The sequence below is a fragment of the Lissotriton vulgaris genome, chromosome 5, assembly GCF_964263255.1.
Source record: "Lissotriton vulgaris chromosome 5, aLisVul1.2, whole genome shotgun sequence".
In the NCBI taxonomy this organism is placed as follows: domain Eukaryota; kingdom Metazoa; phylum Chordata; class Amphibia; order Caudata; family Salamandridae; genus Lissotriton; species Lissotriton vulgaris.
This window is the reverse complement of record NC_141693.1, coordinates 1,958,406,302-1,958,425,937: the sequence shown is the minus strand read 5'-3', so window position 1 is coordinate 1,958,425,937 and position 19,636 is coordinate 1,958,406,302. Positions and strand designations below refer to the sequence as shown.

Sequence of the window (19,636 nt, the reverse complement as noted above, 5' to 3'; positions counted from 1 at the left end):
ACCAGTCGACCGGCAGTATGTGATCTAAGGCGATTGCGTCATGGTTGGCGATGATGGCATCCAGTATAGCTCCTTTGTTGTGGGTTTCTTGAGAACACTGCTGGGTGAGGTTGTAGGAGAGGAGAAGGTCATTTAGGCTTTGTACAGGAGCACTGTTTTATCATTCCAGTGGAGGTTAAGGTCGCCTAGAATGATGTTGTTGGTATCTCAGAGAGAGCAATGTGCGATTAGGTCTGATAGGTGTTCTGTGAACGTGATGGAGTTGCCTGGGGGATGGTATAGGAAGTGGCAGTGCACTAGGTTATTGTTGGTGGTTTTGATGTTGGCGGTTAGGCATTCAAATGAGTTGATGGTATCGGTTTCGGACACCGATAAGTTATTGTTGTGGAGGATTGCCACGCCTCTGCCTTTTTGGTCTATTCTATCTTTCTTGATGATAGAGAAACCCGGAGGAACGAGCATATCCAGGATCAGAGTGGAGGAATCATTGAGCCAGGCAAGTGAGGTGAAGAAAGAGACAACAGACGTGCAGAAAGATGCAAAAAAGGGTACACAAAGACATAAGAGGGGTACAGAAAGAAGCAAGTGAGGTGAAGAAAGAGACAACAGACGTGCATAAAGAGGCAAGAGTTACAAAAAGAGGCAAGTGAAGTACAGAAGGAGGCAAGGGAACTGCAGAAAGAGGCAGTAGATAGGCAGAAAGAGGCAAGAGGGGTGCAGAACGAAGCAAGACAGGTGCGGAAAGAAACAAAAGAAGTGCAGAAAGAAAGAACAGAGGTGCAGAAATAGGCCAAAAGGTTGCAGAAAGGCATAAGAGGGGAACAGAAAGAACATGAAGTGCTGAAAGAGGCAAGAGATGTGCAGGAAGAAGGAAGAAAGGTGTAGAAAGTACAAGAGATTTGCAGAAAGAGGCAAGAGAAGTGCAGAAAAAGAAAGGAATGTGCAGAAAATAGCAACAGCAATGCAGAAAGAGGCAAGAGAGGTGCAGAGGGAAGCAAGAGTGGCTTGCACACCATTAGTACCAATTTAACACCCATATTTAGCAATAAATAACAGGTGACCATTCTAGGTTTGCAAAGCTCCTTCAACCTCACTGTAAAACTTGGCGCTGCATCTTTGGTAACATTTGAGCTAGAAACAAGGCTTTTCTTGATCAAATCTGCAGATTAGGGAGCAAATTATCTGGCTAATGCAGAAAATGTATAACTGTGCGAAGGTCGGTGCAGCCAGTCACATAATTCAGTGGCCCTGCTCATACCTCTGACTAGGTCCACAAGTGCTCTTAAGTGATTCCTTCTTTTTTAGTCTCATTGAGTTCATAGTTGAGCTTCTATGGAAATGAGGAAGACTAATCCTGAGGTTACCATTCCACAACACAAACTACCATACCACATAATTACTCTCCATAACACATAATCCCACTCTACATAATTCCTATACACTAAATACCACATACTTTCTATCCAAATAATCTCACTGCACAACATACCAAATAATTCCAGTACACACAACGTACATCCACTCCACTCCAAAAAACATTAGTAAAAAACGTTTTCATTTACAACGCCAATTGCTCTAATTTTCGCAAATGTGAAACTCATTACATTGCAAACACTTCTTTAACTAGTAGTCGTGTTTGCAGAGTGGTGGATAAAGGGTGCTGGGCCTCCCACCAGCGCTGAGGAATTCCGCTGCATAGGATTTACAGGAGGTACTATGAGGGCTTCTTGGCCCCCAAACTCCCTCAGGAATAAAATGTACTTCATCCCCATCCCGAAGTCTGCCAGGAGGTACATTTGCAGAGTGGTGAAAAAAAGGGGGCATGGCCTCCGAAGACGTCTTAGCAATCCCACTGTGTGGGACTTACTGGAGGTAACAAGAGGGGTAGGTGGCCTCCAAGAGGCACATTTGCAGAGTGGTGTAAAAAGGGGCGTGACCTCGGACCACTGCTCTGCAATCCAGCTCTGTGGTGCTTACTGAAGGTACCTGGTGGGCTAGTTAGCGCCCAGGGACCCTCAGTATTCAAAGGGACTAATCCCCCAACTTACAACGTGCGTTTTCAGAGTGGTGCAGGGAGGGGGCCGGGGCTCCGGCGAGATGCTCACTTTTTAAAAAGTATTTTTGTTAGAAGGGAGCTGTGTGGCCTCTTCTTTTAATCTATTTTTGGTCCCTGGGGACCACATCCCTCAGGGCCTGCCACATTTTAAAAAAAATTGGGAAGGGGGCCTTGTGGCCCCGCTTCTGAGGCCGATTTTGGCCCAGGGGGCCCCATCTTCAGGGCCTGGCCTTCTGTTTTTTATTTAATTATGGGTGGTGACCGTGTGGCCACTCTTCCCTAGGCCACTTCTGACCCTTGGGACCCCATCCCCCGGGCCCTGGTCACCCTTTATTTTTAATTTTAGAGGGGGGCCATGCGGCCGCCCTCCACAGGCCACTATTTTCCCCAGGGGCCTCATCCCTGGCCATTTAAAAGAAAAGGAGAAGGGGGCCGTGTGGCCCCCATCCCAGGCCACATCTGGCCCCGAGGTCCCCATTCCCGGGGCCTGGCCTCACTGTTGGGGACCGTGCACATGCAGCTCCCATTGTGCAAAAGCAATTCTGTTCAGTTTTTGGCTTCCAAAAACTGAAGCAGAGTTTGCCATGATGGGCGCGGAAGCTGTGCTCCGGCCGTGCCATAGCAAACCGCAATGTCCCCAGGGTGGGCACCCCGTGACATTGCAGGAGCCAGCCCTGGGGTGTGGTGGTCCCCAAGGCCATAAAGAGCTCCATTAGCGGGGCCGCATGGCCCCCTCCCAACATTCCAGGTCTCAAGGTGCTGAGGGGGGGAGCTGCTACTGCTTGAACCGCCAGGTCTTCTCCTGAAGATCAGCAGATCTTGGGTCTGTCGCAGGTGGATGGGGAGGTTGTTCCATGTCTTGGCAGCAAGGTGGGAGAAGGATCTGCTGCCGGTGGTTGTTCGGTGGATGCGTGGAATGGCAGCGAGAGCGAGGTCAGCGGAGCGAAGATGGCGGCTGGGATTGTAGAGGTGAGTCATTTGTTGAGGTATTCTGCTCCGGCTTCATGGAGTGCTTTGTGAGCGTGGGTGAGGAGCTTGAAGGTGATCCTCTCGTTGACGGGGATCCAGTACAGGTCCCTCAGGTGGGCAGTGATGTGGCTGTGGCAGGGGATGTCGAGGATGAAGCGTGCAGAGGCGTTCTGTATACGTTGGAGTCTCTTCTGAAGTTTGGCTATGGTTCCCGCGTAGAGTTTTAGTCCAGCCTGCTGGTGACGAGGGTCTGGGTGACCGTCCTTCTGGTTCCAGTGGGGATCCATTAGTAGATCTTGCGAAGCATACAGAAGGTGTTGAAGCAGGAGGAGGAGACGGCGATGACTTGCTGAGTCATTGACAGTGATGAGTCCAGGATGTACCCCAGGTTGCGTGCATGGTCGGTGGATGTTGGTGCAGCTCCCAGCGAGTCCGGCCTCCAGGAGTTGCCCCAGGAGGAGGGGGTGGAGCCGAGGATGAGGACCACCGTCTTGTCCGAGTTCAGTTTCAGGCAACTATTCTTCATCCATTCGGTGATGGCCTTCATTCCTTCGTGGAAGTTGGTTTTGGCTGCGGCAGGGTCTTTGGTGAGGGAGAGGATCAGCTCGGTGTCATCGGCATATGAGATGATGTTGAGGTTGTGTGATCGGACGATGTTGGTGAGTGGTGTCATGTAGATGTTGAAGAGGGTCGGGCTGAGGGATGATCCCTGGGTTACGCCACAGGTGATGTAGGTGGCTTTGGATCGGAATGGAGGGAGGCGGACTCTCTGGGTTCTGTCGGTGAGGAAGGAGGTGATCCAGTCCAGGGCTTTGTTGCGGATCCCTGCGTTGAGGAAGCGTGTGCGTAGGGTGTGGTGGCAGACAGTTTTGAAGGCGGCCGAGAGTCTAGGAGGGTGAGGGCCGTGGGTTTGCCATTGTCCAGCAAGGTCCTGATGTCGTTGTTGGCTGCAATGAGGGCAACAGAAGCTTAGCTGGATACCAGAGGGAAACTCCACAGTTTCAATTCTGCCCTCTTCCTGGAAGGATCGGCACTCCAGAGGTTCCAGTTTCCTTTAGTCATCTTGTTGGTAGAAGAATCGCCGTATGGACCACCAGTGTGGCCACACTAACTCCTTTATGTTTTCCTTAGCCTCTAAATAAAGACACCCCAAACATCTTACCCATAAGGCCCTCATGGAGTTGTCCAGTATCTCAACCTCCCTCTGCAGTTGGATCTTGCCAGAGAAAGAACACTTTTAACACCTTGACTGCTGCAGTAATTCCCCCTCTGTGCTGCAGCTCCTTGAATCCTATGATTTCATGACGAGCTCAGCTCGTCATCAGCACAGCTCAACTGTGCCTCATGACGAGCTCAGCTCGTCATGAACATAGAAGGGGTTAAAATTGTTATAGCTCTCCATTTCTTCCACCTGTTCTCCGACAGTATTCTATGCTTTTGCCATGTCGCTGTTTCCATCTACACTGTTGCTGTTAGTGTTGGGCCACTCTCACCTTGAGTTTTTCCAAACTTACTTCATTCACTATGACCTTGCGATCAATACTCCAAATTGTGGCCTTCATTGACTAGTGTTTCACCTGTGATCAACGTGGCAACATAAGGGACCTCTGGTTCACTGTCCACCCAGTTAGTCTGTGATGTTGTCAAATAGCAATTATCAGAAACAAATATAAGTCTTCTTGGCTTTAAATTCCATGGGTAGCATGATTTTAAAAGTTTACCATCATGGAATTGGTCAATTTAAAAATCAAATATTTTCTGAGGATCAGGTTTATAAGCAACTCCTTCAGGGAACTGTCCTTAAAAGGAGGCAGTCCTTCCAGCCCCCAAATTGACACTTTCTATCACTCCCCAGGCTTACTGCACCGGCCCACCGCTTAAGGGCCAAGGAAGTCACCACCTATAAGACCAGCTCCATTTGGGCTTCATAACATCCCTAATGGCTGAGGTCACCAGTCTGCTCTAAATACCATGCCAGGCCCTTAGGGTCAAGCTGCGTCTTCAGATTACCTTTTCCTGGCACTGCGTTGAAGGCAGCCTTGCCATCTTGTTTCCATATTCAGCAGCAAAGGGAGAGGTTTCTGTACCTCTATTATATTTAGGGACATAACTCCCTAATGGAGTCTCATGCTCGGATCATTCATGGCCCTATCCCTAGAGAGGATGCTCCATCCCTCCCATGCCCAAGGCCTCTGATTCCAGACCCTCATTGGTAGGTGCCTTGAAATTCCATGGAAATACTCATACCTCGAATCTCGGTATTCCCCCAATTAATTCAGTTTTAATATTTTAAAGCAAATTAAACTACATTAAATTAACCCAACCTTAATTAAAATTTAAATAAATTATACATGTTTTAGACTGTAATGTTAACTCTCACCTTGCATCATGTCAAATACATTATTAATTCCATTTGATTCAATTATTAAATACTTAGGGGCCGATTATGATGGCGGACGGACCGGAGTCCGTCCACCACCATAGAGTAGGAGGGACCGTCCGCAGGGGTTGCGGCGGTCCCTCCGTGCAAATTAGGATGTGACCGCCACCCTGGCGGTTACATCTTGTATTTTTATCATTGCGGAGGGTGCTGCTTGAAGCAGCATCCGCCGCAATCATAAAAATGTAAGTTGTGCATTTGCATGCACAAAGCGGCAGGCACCTCGCGGTGCCTGCCGCTTTGTGCAGGCAAATGCAGGGGGGTACCATAGGTACCCCCCATGTGCACCCCCCATCCCCCCTTCACCCCTGGGGGCCCGCAACGGGCCCCCAAACACAAATCCGTATGCCTTTACACGGCGGAAATGCCGCCGTGTAAAGGCATCTTTCCGCAGACATCCTAATATGGCTGGCGGTGTCTGATAGACACCGCCAGCCATGTTAAAGCTTTTCCGCCGCGGTCGGAAGGCGACCGCGGCCGAAAAGCTGCGGACTGAAAAACGATCCTCCAGCCATCCTAATCTGGCGGGGGGTCTTTTTCAGTCCGCAGCGGTTTTCCCGCATCCTCCGGGCCGGCGGTGGCTTCCGCCGGCCCAGAGGATGCGGGAAAACCGCAATCGTAATCAGGCCCTAACTGTAGTGCTATTAATTTATTATAAAATAAATATAAATAAATTGGTAAGTAGCATTCAATCAAACAGGGAATTGTAAGCGCGCTACTCACCCGTGAGGGTCTCAAGGCACTGAGGTGGGGGTACCCAGATCTGTTTAGCCGAAGAGCCAGGTCTTGAGGGTCTTCCTGAAGGTGTTAAGGGAGGGGGCCTGTCTGATGTCTGCCTGCAGCTCGTTCCAGGTCTTGGCTGCAATGTGAAAGAAGGATCTTCCACCTGCTCTGGCTCTGTGGATGCGCTTGGTTTCAGCCATTGCAAGGTTGGAAGATCGGAGGTTTCTTTTGGGTATGTGGAAGTTGATTCTGTTGTTGAGGTATTTGGGTCTGTTGTTGTGTAGGCATTTGTAGGCTTGAGTGAGGATTTTGAAAGTGACTCTTTTCTCCATGGGGAGCCAGTGGAGATTTTGTAGGTGTTGACTGATGTGTTCGTCTCGGGGGATGCCAAGGACGAGTGTGTTTCCATAGTCCAGTATGCTGGTGATGAGTACGTGGGTGACTGCCTTCCTTGACTTCAGAGGGATCCTCTTGAAGGTCTTGCAGAGGATGTGGAGGGTGTTGGAGCAGCTGGAGGTAACGGCGTTGACCTGTCGGTTCATGGTGAGTGATGAGTCGAGTACGATGCTGAGGTTCTTGGCGTGGTCTGAGGGGGTGGGTGGGCTTCCAATGGTGGTTGGCATGAGGTGCTGTCCCATGCAGAAGGGGTGGTACTGAGGAAAAGGACTTCTGTCTTCTCGGCGTTGAGCTTCAAGCAACAGTTGGTCATCAAGATTGCGACGTCTTTCATTCCTTTCTGGAAGTTGAGTTTGGCAGTGGTGGGGTCTTTGGTGAGGGATAGGATGAGCTGGGTGTTGTTGGCATAGGATACGATGTTGAGGCCATTTTGTTGGACGATGGCTGTGAGGGAGGCCATGTAGATGTTGAAGAGGGTGGGGCTCAGGGAAGAACCCTGTGGGACTCCGCAGGGGATTTTTGTGGGGTCGGAGAGGAAGGGTGGGAGTCTGATCCTTTGGCTTCTTCCGGTGAGAAAGGATCGGATCAATTCCAGGGCTGTTCTTTGTAGGCGGGCTTCTAGGGTGACCAACTGTCAAGGGTGCAAATTCAGGACGGTGAGTGTAAAAATTCAGGACAAAGGGTCAAAATTCAGGACAAAAATTCAGGACAGGGGGTCAAAATTCAGGACAAATCTTCGGGACAAAAGGTAGGTTTTACAGACACATCAAAGGAGGTCGAGCAATGGTATATAAGTAATCCCATTTATATCCAAACATATTCATCCATTTGCAAACCTATCCATAGTGTATCCTTCCAGCCATCATTTCACTCATCCATCCCTTTATCCACACTTTCACTCATCCATCCATCCACCTTTTCACCCTATCCATCCGCACACTAATGCATACACTCTTCCATCCATTTACTCTTTCACCCACCCAGCTATCCATTCACTTACTCATCCATCCAGTCACTCATCCTTTCACCCATTAACCTTTTCAGTCATCCACCCATCCTCCCTTTCTTCCTCCATTGACCCTTTCACTTAGCCATCCTTCCTTCCATCCATCCACCCATCCTTCTACTTAGGACTCGAGTCGGGGTACCACACAGGTGGACGGCGTCCCCCCACTTATTTTACCGGGTGGACGCCGTCCCCCCTGCCAAACAGCTGGACTTCACTCTTTGGCCTCTCTGGGATGAGTAGCTCGGAGCTCACAGCACGCTGCTCACGTGCTGACTCCTCAGATGCAATCGCATTTAAGGGTTGAGTGATGGGAGGCAATGAGTTCTGATGGTGCAAGCCAGCTTTTGTGATGTCACTTCCTGTTGTGATGTCACTTCCGGTGGCAGCGTTCCCCCACTTCTTTTTTTAGAACTTGTGCCCTGCTTCTACTCATCCACTCATAAATCCATCCATTGACCCTATCACTCATCCATTGTTCACTCATCCATCCACCCATTCACTCACCGATCATCCACCCTTTCACTCATCCATCCATCCTTTCACCCATTTTCCATCTAATCACCTTTTCAATCATCCATTCACCAATCCATCCAGACATCCATTCATCCCTTCACTTACTCACTCGCCAATCTTTTCATATTAATTATGAGCTGAGCCTTCGTCTGCAGAGTTACAGACATAAGAGACCCATCAAAAATGTCACCCTTGCTGTAGTTCCTTAAGCAAGGTGTGGGGTGGCGGAGGGTTCACTATGCCCCTGCACATAGGCAATCTGAAAAAGTGGAAGTCATGAGTCATGCATGATGCACAGTGCCAGGATGTGAGGTGACTGTGACATGGTGTTGTTTCCAGGGCTTTAAGCGTGATGAAAAAAAGGGGGGGTCGTCTCTCAAAAGAGGGTGTTCGATGTAATTAAGGGTGGAGCTTAAAACACCTAAGCTAAAAATCTGTGTTTACCATAGTGTGCCACTGGACTGGTATTTTGCCTCTTCTGTCATTGTATCCAGATATATAACAAGCCAGAAGTATTGGCTTTGTCAGTGGTTGTTAGATGCATAAAATAAAAATGCAGCAACCATAGCTTTGTTCAAAATAATATTGAAACTGCACTTTTCTAAAACGATGAGCCAGAAAGAACTCTAGCCTGGGCCCCTTCTTTTCAACTTGTTTCACCAGCTTCTTTGAATGAACTGGAATCTATAGCAGCATTTGCTTGTTTGCACATTTCTTCCAAAATGCGCTGCCCTAGACCGAGGCAGGAGGAGGCCCACCACATGCAGTAACACTCCAGACGGCCCATTGTCATTTTGTATGTGGCAATCATCAGCCCCAAACAGAATGACAAAGGGCAGGTGGGACTGCTCTTGTGCTCTAGGTGGAGCGTGCAGCGCCCCATCAAGGGGCTAAGGCTTCTAACAGGGGAGCAGTGCTGCTCCCTGCGATGGACAAAATTACGTAAAAAGGTGTACGTAAAAAGGATCCCAAAGGACGTGAGGTCCAATTTACGGACCGTCCGTGAAATTTACGGACGGTTCGTCACCTTACGTGCTTCATGTAGTCTGGCGACTAGTGTGCAGTGGGAGACGGTGTCGAAGACCACTGATAGATCGAGTAGGATGAGGGCTGAGGAGTAGCCTTGGTCCAGGAGGGTGCGGATGTCGTCTGTAGCGGCGAGTAGGGCGTTCTCTGTGCTGTGGTTGCTTTGGAATCCGGATTGAGACGGGAAGAGGATGGCGCTCTCTTCAATGAAACGTGTCAGTTTCCAGTTGACTGAGTGTTTGCTCTGCAACTTTGGCTGTGAAGGGGAGGAGCGAGATGGGCCGATAGTTCATGAGGTCGGTGGGGTCAGCTGTGGGCTTCTTGAGCAGAGGTCTGACATCTGTGTTCTTCCAGTCATCTGAGAAGGTGCCTGTGTTGAAGGAGGTGTTGATGGTGCGTTGTAGTTCGGATGTGATAGTGGCCGCGGCTCTGTGGTAGATGTGAGGGGGATGGGGTTGGTGGGGGCCCCTGATTGGATGCTTTTCATGGTCGAGGCGGTGTCTTCGGCTGTGATCGGTGTCCAGTTGGAGATGATGGGCTGGCTGGTGTTTCTGGGGGGTGAGGGGCTGTCTGCGGTGACTAGTGGATGGTCGATGAAGTTGTTGTTGATGTTTTTGATCTTGAGGGGAAATAGGTTCCAAGCTGGTTGCAGAGGTCTTGGGATGAGGTGATGTCTGTGGCTTCACTGCGTGTGTTGGTGAATTATTGAATGTAAATGTAAATGTAAATGTATTGGCATTTATATAGCGCACTACTTACCCGTAGGGTCCCAAGGCGCTTCGACCGCTGCGAAACCCTTCCTGGCTTCCCTGAGAGATGGTCCCTTAATGAGTATCTCCAGGGTGAGACCAGGCATCCCCGGCGGTCTGGTGGGGCCGTTAGTGAAGATGAGGCAAGCTAATGCCCAGAGTTGCTGAGTGTGATCGCTGATCAGAGTGGGCACCGAGGCGAGAGAATTATCGAGTCCGCTGACCCTGGTCCAGAAACCTGCCGCGCCGGGAATCGAACCCTGGTCCCGGGCCGTCCTCTGCTCTCGGGTCTGCCGCCTCTAACCAGTGAGCCACACTACTTCACTGAATGACACTGAAAAGTTCTTTGGAGTTGGTGGAGTTGGCGAGGATTTTGTTGTGGATGAAGTTCCTCTTGGTGGTTCTGATCTGGTTGTGGTAGTCCATCACGGCGTCCATGTAGGTGGTGTGGTTTTCGGTTGTCTTGGTGTTTCTCCAGTTCTCCTCCAGGCGTCTGCAGGTGCGTCTGACTTCTTGGAGAGCGGTGGTGAACCAGGCGGCTTTCCTGGGGCATTGTCTGTTGGGGTTGCACAGTAGGGCAAGCTCGTCTGCACAGTCGGAGATCCAGGTGTGGAGTTCTCTGGCTGCGTCGTTTGCGTCTGGTGTCCAGTTGTGGTTGTCTTGGGTGGGGGTGGAGCTAAGTTGCTCGCCGGTAACCTTGCTTCAGTTCCTTCGTGGGGGGCTTTGGGCTGGTTTGGGGGCCTTGGGTTTGTTGATGGCAAAGTGTATGCAGTGGTGGTCGGTACATGGCCGCTGTGTTGTATGGTTGAATTGGACGCTGTTTCCTGCTGTGAAGATGGGTCGAGGGAGTGTCCTGCTCTATGGGTCGGTGTGTTGATGAGTTTTTTAAGTCTGATGCTGGCGAGGTTGTCACAAAGGACAGTGGAGTTGGAGTCACTGGGGTTGTCGAGGTGGTAGTCGAGGTGGTCTCCAATGAGTATGTAGTTGATTGAGGCGATGGCGTGGGGTGGGATGAAGTCGGTGATGGTGGTGGCGAAGGGTGTTCGGAGGCCAGAGTGTGGCTTTTTGGGGTTAACTGGATCTGGAAGTGCAGGTGTTTGGCGGAGGAGAAGGTTTCACTGGAGGTGGTGAGGCAGAGGGTGCTCTTGTGGGTGATGGCGAGGCCCCCTGCTGGGTAGTTGGGGGCGTTCTTTCCTCTGGATCTTGTATCCATCTGGGATGGCGATGCTGATGTCAGGGACGGAGGATGTGTTGGTCCAGGTCTCTGTGAAGAAGGCGATGTCGGGCGAGAGAGAGTTGAGTAGGTTCCAGATTTTCATGGCATGCCATGTAAGTTGAGGAAGGTGCATTTTAGGGTGCCGCTGGTGGTGGCGTCAGCAGTGTTGGAGGCTGGTGTGGTGGTGTGTGTCTGGTGGAGGCAGAAGAACTGGCTGACGGTCGTGTTCGGCAAGGCCTGATGGCATTCTCTAAGTCTTTCAGGTTTGAGCGCGAGGAGGGTGGTGGTGTCGTAGCGATGGATAGTGGGAGGTCCAGGGCTGCCTTTGGCATGCCGGCAGCGCACATCCGCTGCTCGGCTGCGCAGCAGCCGCCATAAGTAGGGGAGGTGGGAGGAAAGAGAGGCTGGGAAGCGGGAGCTGGGGAATTCCGGGGGGGAGGGGCCGCAGGGGCAGCAGCTTTGAAAGGCGAAAGGAACAGGCAGGCACAAGAAAATAAAAACAGTGTGGAATTAGAGCAAGACACAGATGGGCCCAATAAAAGTGGCACAACAGGGAAAAATTAAGAAAATAAAATGGCTGAGAAAGGTTGTAGGCAGTCCAGTCCAAGTTGAAGCGGGCAGCAGTCGCAGGAGCGGGCAGCAGCCTCGAACCTCCCAAGGAGGAGGTCGGGTTCTGGAGGCAAGAGACAGCACAGCAGAGCTGCGGGGAGAGAGTGGCTCTAGACTGATAGTTCTAACCGTAACTATTAATTGTAATGAATATATTTTTCAGCTATTTACAGCCTACCTGATCCTAAATTAAGCAAACATTCCTTATAATAAATGAAGTGCTTGTTATCTATTGTTTTTATTTAAGGTTAATGCAGAATTTAAATTACTTTGACACCAGTTCACTGAAGCCTGTGACAAAATGATGGTAAAACTAAATTCATACCTAGTAAAAGTGCTGTTCATGTATTGGCTGAAAAGTAAGATGTAAGAGGACTAGTGGTATGCGGGTATCACTGGTGGCATGTTGGTATCAGCTACATCACATGGACAGTTGCAGTTGAGCATCATGCTCAGAGGGGCATAGGAGGCTGGGTGCCTGGGAGGCAGCACACACTCTACCCAGTATCCCCAGTACTCCATTAATCTCCTTTGCCTTTGACAGCAGCTGCCCTCTCCTTGCAGATCAGAGACTGGCTTTGAAGATCACAGCTACATCCATGGATGGCAGCCTCTTGGAAACCCCTGAAAAGAAGAATCAGACTTTTGAACAGGTAACAAGACATGCCACTCTTCAAATCCAACCCTCCCTAAAGAGTAGTGTACATTAAACCTAGAGGCTTACCTTGACACTGGACAGGTGGGAAGGTGTAAGGAACTAACAGTGTAGGCGGGAGAAATGGGCTTCATTCAAGGCCAGAACCAGCTTCACCTGCCCGTACTTGAGTATTTATAGCTGATGAAGCATGAAGGGTCGAATAACATCCTCATAAGAGTGGGTGGGACAAAGAAACTCCTGGAAGGAGCCCAAGGCTTTTCAGATCTGTTGCCCACAAGTATATTCCTGAATGAATAGTTGAATGAATGAAGGTCTGGGTGGTGCCAAACCTTAATGACCTCCAGTTAGATGGCAAGTATATCCACAGCTAGAGGCCTATTGAACCCCAGTCTGACATGGCTCATCATGATGAGGTCCATAAAAGGAGCATCATTGAGGTGGGTAATAAAAAACACATGTTATTTAGTTGCAAGATGGGGTGATTTATGTATGTATGTAAGTTCAGCAACTTCTAATATTTTTCCTCTCTTGCATTTTCAGATCCGCTCCCAAATCAAGCAGTTCCTCTCTTACCGGGCCATCAGTGCTATGAGGTGGCGAGAAGACCAAGGCCAGTGGTGGATAAGTAGGTTTATTTGTTTTTTCCTTTTGTGCTTGCTGGCTTTTGATTAAACCAATCCTTTTCCAGGAAAGAGATGTCCCCAGCATCAAAAAGTTGGGGATCCCTTGCAAAGTGTTTAGATCTGATATTTGGTGGGGAAGAACTGCGCTCAGAAGGATCCTACAATGATTCAGAAAAGGGGGTGGTGATGAACAGAGTGTCTGAATTAAGCAGACCACTCTTACCCAGTCCAAAGATCAGGGCTTGATCCATCACCGTTATTTATCTCACTGCACCATCCCAGCTCAGAACCTGGCTATATGCAAATCAGTCTGTCCCTGGCCCAGTGCATCATGGGAACAGGGCAGACTAAACTACCAAGCCAATTCTTCACCAGAAAGGAGACAAGCTACCGGGGACCGGTTTCTGGCATTTCAGCAGTCTTCGGCCCGGCTTACTTGAATCCTGATGGTGCAGTGAGAAAGGGACTCATGTCTGAGTATACCCTGCCACACCTATAGTGGCCAAAAACGATTCAGAAAAGGGGGTGGTGATCAACAGAGTGTCTGAATTAAGCAGACCACTCTTACCCAGTCCAAAGATCAGGGCTTGATCCATCACTGTTATTTATCTCACTGCACCATCCCAGCTCAGAACCTGGCTATCTGAATCATTTTTGTCCACCATAAGCGTGGAAGGGTATACTCAGATGTGAGTCCCTTGCTCATTGCACCATCAGGATTCAAGCAAGCCGGGCCGAAGATGGCTGAAATGCCAGAAACCGGTCCCCGGAAGCTTGTTTCCTTCCCAGTGTAAGAATTGGCTTGGTAGTTTGGTGTGCCCTGTTCCCATGATGCACTGGGCCAGGGTCAGACTAATTTGCATATAGCCAAGTTCTGAGCTGGGATGGTGCAGTGAGCTAAAAAACGGTGATGGATCAAGCCCTGATCTTTGGACTGGGTAAGAGTGGTCTACTTAATTCAGACACTCTGTTCATCACCACCCCCTTTTCTGAATCAGAAGGATCCTACAGTCGGTTAGTATTGCGGTCTGCCTTTTTGAATAGTCTAGTCTCTATGTTGTCTAAATGTTGGCAGATTTGGTTACTTTCTGATATATGGGCCGAGGCTGATCGAGAGCTGTGCCACCAACACTCATTTTGCCTGCATTTGTGGGCTTTGCGATTGAATCTTGGCCATGTCATCAGGCTTGCATCAGTGAGCCTCAGCTTCTGGCTAGGTGCTCTGTTCAGTAATAATAACCAAAGGTATTTTGGGAAATGGCCTTCACATGCTTTGAATATCGTGAAGAGACGATTGCATTTCATTCTGTGTGCGAGGGGAAGCCGAGCTAGGTCGTCATGGGATGAGGTAATATGATCTGATTTCTTTAGGGTGAGGTAGAGTATGGAAACATAGCTTTGAAGTCTCAAGATCTCCTCTTTAGGGAATGCACCATTTTACAATAATCAAGCCTAGAAAAATACAATGCCCTATCAATTTGATGAGTTCTACCAACTGAAGCAACAGAAGGATTTGTTTTTTTCCCCTGACTGTGATGGTACAAGAGTGGTTTAACGTTCTTCTGGCACTTGGCAGCAGTGCTTAACTTGTAAAAAATTAAATGCTGAGGCCCGAGATTTTATTCAGATGCCAATCACTGGCGCTATCAAAGTGAAGGGTGCCAAATATCAAGGCAGTGAAGTCTTGATTCCACTACATGGCTCGTTAATGCACCACCTGCCACTCCCTGTCTCTATTTCTCACTCTTGTGGGTTGTTTTCATCCAAGCTTTCTTCCTTTGCCACTGTTTTCCATCTTTCTCTTCCTCCTTCTTTCCTCCTTTTGGGGTTTTCTCTTTCTTGGTCTGGATCAAAGTATGTTGAGTGCTCCACCTGCAGCCCCCAGTTCAAAATAAGCACTACTTGAATGGAAGGTATCTTGTTCTTTAAGGATTTCTGTGTCATTAAGATTTAGACAAGGAAAGCTCCTTCATTCATTGATGTAATTCTTTCAGGGATGGTAATGGAGTTGGATATCTTCTGAGTACAACTGTAATTGTTGGTGGCAATGAGAAGTGACCTTAGCCTGTAGCCACATGAAGATCAATCTTTTTAAAGTTATATAATTTTTATTTTTAAAAACGGACAAGATTTTGTGCACAAGAAGCACAGACATCCCCTTGAACATCATATTGCCATCCCTTCCCCCCCTGGCTCCCCGCAGACGGCCACGAGCACCCCCTCGGAACTCCAGAGAGGGTTCTTAGCACAAAGTCGATAACTGCATCCACCTCAGTGATGACGGTATCAAGTTGGGGTCTTATCACCCATTGTAATGTCTAAATTGCCCGTGAGGCATTGGTAGGAACCTCATTTCTCCCATATATTCACAAATTTCTTGGGGCAACCCCAGCTATGGTAACCCACCCACTCCATGTGAGGATTGTAAATGTAAATCCATATTTGTAAAGCAAGAACTACTCACCCTTACGGGTCTCAAGGCGCTGGGGGCCGTCGTGGAAATTAAGTGAGCTATTGCCCAGAGTCACATGGTGCTGAGCTGAGCTGCCGCTGGAGCCCGGGATCAAACCGTGAACCCTGTGCTCTGAAGTCAGCTGCCCTGGTCGCTGCTCCACACCTCTCCATGCCGTCTCTCCACATGTCTTTCGTGGGAACACCGCTCCCCTCCCGAGGCTGAGTAGATCTCTTTTAGCAACAACATACAAAGCAGCAATTGCGTAAGTGTGCCCAGCACAATCAATTGAGGCATCCTGAGGACAACAGTACCCATCAACTCCTCCAATTCTATAATGATGGACTTACAATATTGTGCCATCCCTGAACAACCCCAGATCTTGTGGAGGAAGGTCCATCTTCAGTAGCATAGCGAAGACACAACAGCCACATTTTATGGAGGTGGGACCTGTGGTATCAGGAGTAATGCAGAATTTAGAACTTTTAGACTTATTAGCCCCTATGTGGCTGCGGCAAGGGATGTCGAGGATCAGGCGTGCAGGGGTGTTCTGGATGTGTTGAAGCCATTTCAGGAGTATGGCCGAGGCTCCAGCATAGAGGGAGTTTCCGTAGTCCAACCTGTTGTTGACCAGGGTTTGGGGGACCGTTCTTCTAGTTTCGGTGGGGATCCACTTGTAGATCTTGCAGAGCATGCAGAGGGTATTGAAGCAGGAGGAAGAGACGGCAATGACCTGCTTAGTCATGGAGAGGGTGGAGTCGAGGATGACCCCTAGGTTGTGCGCGTGGTTGGTGGGTGTTGGAGCTGTTCCCAGTGCGGTTAGCCACCAGGAGTCGTTCCAGGCCAAAGGGGTGGATCCGGGGATAAGGACGTCCGTCTTGTTCAAGTTCAGCTTCAGTCTGCTGTTTCTCATCCATTCGGCGACTGCCTTCATTTCTTTGTGGAAGCTGGTTTTTGCAGTGTGGAGGTCCTTGGTGAGGGAGAGGATCAGCTGGGTGTCATCGGCGTAGGAGATGATGTTGAGGTCATGCAGTCGGGCAACGTGGGCGAGCGGTGCCATGTAGATGTTGAACAGCATTGAGCTCAGGGATGAGCCCTGGGGTACGCCGCAGATAATCTTGGTGGCTTCGGAGCTTAAGGGGGAAGGCAGACGCTCTGTGTTCTGCTGGAGAGGAAGGAGGTTGTCCAGTCCAGGGCCTTCTCTTGGATCCCGGTGTCGTGGAGGTGTGTTAGTAGTGTGCGGTGGCAGACCGTGTCGAAGGCGGCTGACAGGTCCAGGAGGACAAGGGCCGCGGTTTCTTTGTAGTCTAGCAGGGTCCTGTTGTCATCGGTGGCGGCGATGATCAGTCTTGGTACTGTGGTTGCTGCAGGACCCGGACTGGGACAGGTCCAGGATGCTGTTCTCCTCGAGGTAGCCGGTCAGTTGTTTGTTGACGGTCTTCTTGATGACCTTCGCTGGGAACGGGAGCAGGGAGATGGTCTGGAAGTTCTTGAGGTCCGCCGTGTGTTTCTTGAGTAAGGCACTGATCTCGGCGTTCTTTCAGCTCTCCGGGAAGGTTGCTGTCTTAAAGGAGATGTTGATGGCTTTCCGGAGATGGGGTGCGACTGCGGTGCTGGCTTTGTTGAAGATGTAGTGTGGTCCTGGGTCTGACGGAGATCTGGAGTGGAAGGTGTTCATGATCTTGATTAAGCGAGAGAGGAAAATCCGTTCCGCTCGCGGATTTCACAGATTTTCGGTAAATCCGCAAACCGCGAACTCCCGCGAATTTACAGAAAATCCCCGAATCCGCGAGCTGCGGATTTGGGGGGCAAACGTTCAAGCCTTCAAGCTTGAAGTTGTAACTATTTTAGGATGGCGCCGGCAAGCTGCCAGCGCCATCCTAAAATAGTTACTAAGTTAGCTTCAGTTAGCTTCAACAGGAAGCACTAATAAATAAAATAAAGCAGGTGCTCGAGCACCTGCTTTATTTTATCTATTAGTGCTTCCTGATGAAGCTAATTTAGTAACTATTTTAGGATGGCGCTGGCAGCTTGCTGGCGCCATCTTAAATTAGTTACAGGATGATGGATGGGAATGGTATGAACAGCTCACTCAAGGGACCCCTGCGCCCTTCGGGGCGATTGCATAGTAACACACGCATGGTTGCTGGAACTAGTTGAAGCTCAAATTCAGTGACTGATTCATCAGCCCAAAAACAATTGTGAGCGTCGTTGAGGCTGGGCAGGAGTGCCTTCTTCCCAAATCTACCGTCGAAAATCAGCTGTGATGCTGGATAGAAGCCTTTGCATCCCCCATTTAAAAAAAGGCAGCAAAATCCGCGAATCTGCAAGTTCGCGGATTTTGCGGATCCACGAATCCGCAAATCCGCAAATTCGCGGATCGTGGATCCGCGAAATCCGCCCATCCTTAATCTTGATGGTGTCGTCTTCGTTGATGTTGGTCGAGGAGAGCAGGCGGTTGGTGCGGATGTTGGTCGTGGGGGCGGTGGTCCCAGTGGTTGTCGGGGCGGTCGTGGCGTAGAAGCTGTCATGGATGTCTGAGATCTTGCGATGGAAGAAGGTGGCCAGCGAGTCGCACAGGTCTTGCTAAGGTGGGATGCCGTTGGTGTTGGAGAGTTCCTTCACAATGTTGAAGAGCTCTTTGCTGTTGTGTGCGTTGTTGTCTAGGCGGTCCTTGAAGAAGGCCCTTTTGGCTGATCTGATGAGGTGATGGTGTCTGCTGGTGGCGTTCTTGTGGGCTGCGTAGCTGTCCGGTGTTTGTTCATGGAGCCAGTTCCTCTCCAGCTTTTGGCAGGTTTGCTTGGAGTCCTTGAGGTCTTCAGTGAACCAGCTGTCTTTCTTGCTGGTGTGACTGTTGAACGGGGCAAGGGTGTTGGCACAGTCATCGATCCACTGTCTGAGTTTGCAGGCGGCGGTGTCGGCAACGGTGGGGTAGGCGGCCAGTGCCGCCGCTGCACACTGCGATCTGGCACATGCGGCGCCACGCGACTTTATGGACGCCCTACAATGTCTATTACGATGCCCATTGAGTGGCCGGCTAGGAAAGCACGCTTCCCCATGTGCAAACACGCACGCACTCACGCTTTGCTTAAAGTTAATGTCTCACTTGCCCAGCGTGACGGGCAGCAACCCCCCAGATTTGAAAGTTGATTATCTCAGTAGAGTGTTTGGATGACTGCACGTTCCGCAGCCGACCTTTTGGTATTATCCCCTGTTCATGTTCCGCCTCCCCCCTTTCTCTGGAATATGCTGCATCCACAGGCTAGTGAAGATTTCATTGTACTCATTATTGTGCCCCACAGGTGTATGTGGAAATGTTGTTGTGATGGGTGGTGGGAGGCTCTCCAAAGGGACGCATGTGGCTGGGGGAATGGAGGGTAGAGCTCACCTGAAGAACTGTGATGACCGCGATTAAGATTTGCACTTGGAATGTGCGTGGTATACATACACCCTCGCGTAGGTACATGATCTACTCATACTTGAAGAGACATAAGGTCCAAATAGCACTCTTGCAGGAGACACATCTAACTACACCTGAGGTACATACACTAAGCAGACGGTGGCGAGGACACTTATACGCGACAGGGTTCTCCTCCTATGCACGAGGTGTGTTGGTATGGATGAGACCAGGGATCCCGTTTGACATCGAAGACTCTTACATAGATGGAGAGGGGAGGCTGGTAGCTGTGAAAGGGCGCCTGGACTGACGCCCGATAGTCTTGGCGTCGATTTATGCCCCCAACACAGACCAGCAGGGTTTTTTCACGAGAGTATCGACGGCCCTATCACACTGGCACGGGATCCCCTGGGTATTGGGAGGGGACTACAATTGTGTGCTGGACACCACGCTGGACCGCTCCTTCCCACCATTACCCAATGCGCCAGTAGTGGGCGACATGAAGGCCCTTATGGCCTGGGCCGCCCACTGGAACCTGCAAGACGTATGGAGACACCGACACCCGAACACCCAGACATACTTATACTACTCGGGTGCCCATGGCCTACACACACGACTGGACAGGTACATGCTCACTGAGGATCTACTCCCGTTAGTAACGGACACATATTACATGGGCCGGACACATTCGGACCACAATCCCCACATGTTGGAAATCACATGGGCGAACACGCATCCTCCCGCCCCCACCTGGAGACTGCAGCTGGATCTCCTGTTGGACGCACCTTTCCGAGACTCAC

The 19,636-nt window shown here is 50.0% G+C and overlaps 1 protein-coding gene across 1 annotated transcript in view; it reads left to right on the top strand.

The window, feature by feature from the left end:
• LOC147717869 (uncharacterized) overlaps positions 1-19,636 on the top strand; it is a 238,819-nt gene that overhangs the window by 189,202 nt on the left and 29,981 nt on the right. The window contains exons 10-11 of the mRNA XM_086920577.1: positions 12,271-12,359; positions 12,905-12,989. Coding sequence (XP_086776703.1) covers positions 12,271-12,359; positions 12,905-12,989 — 174 coding nt within the window. The remainder of the gene's footprint in view (positions 1-12,270; positions 12,360-12,904; positions 12,990-19,636) is intronic.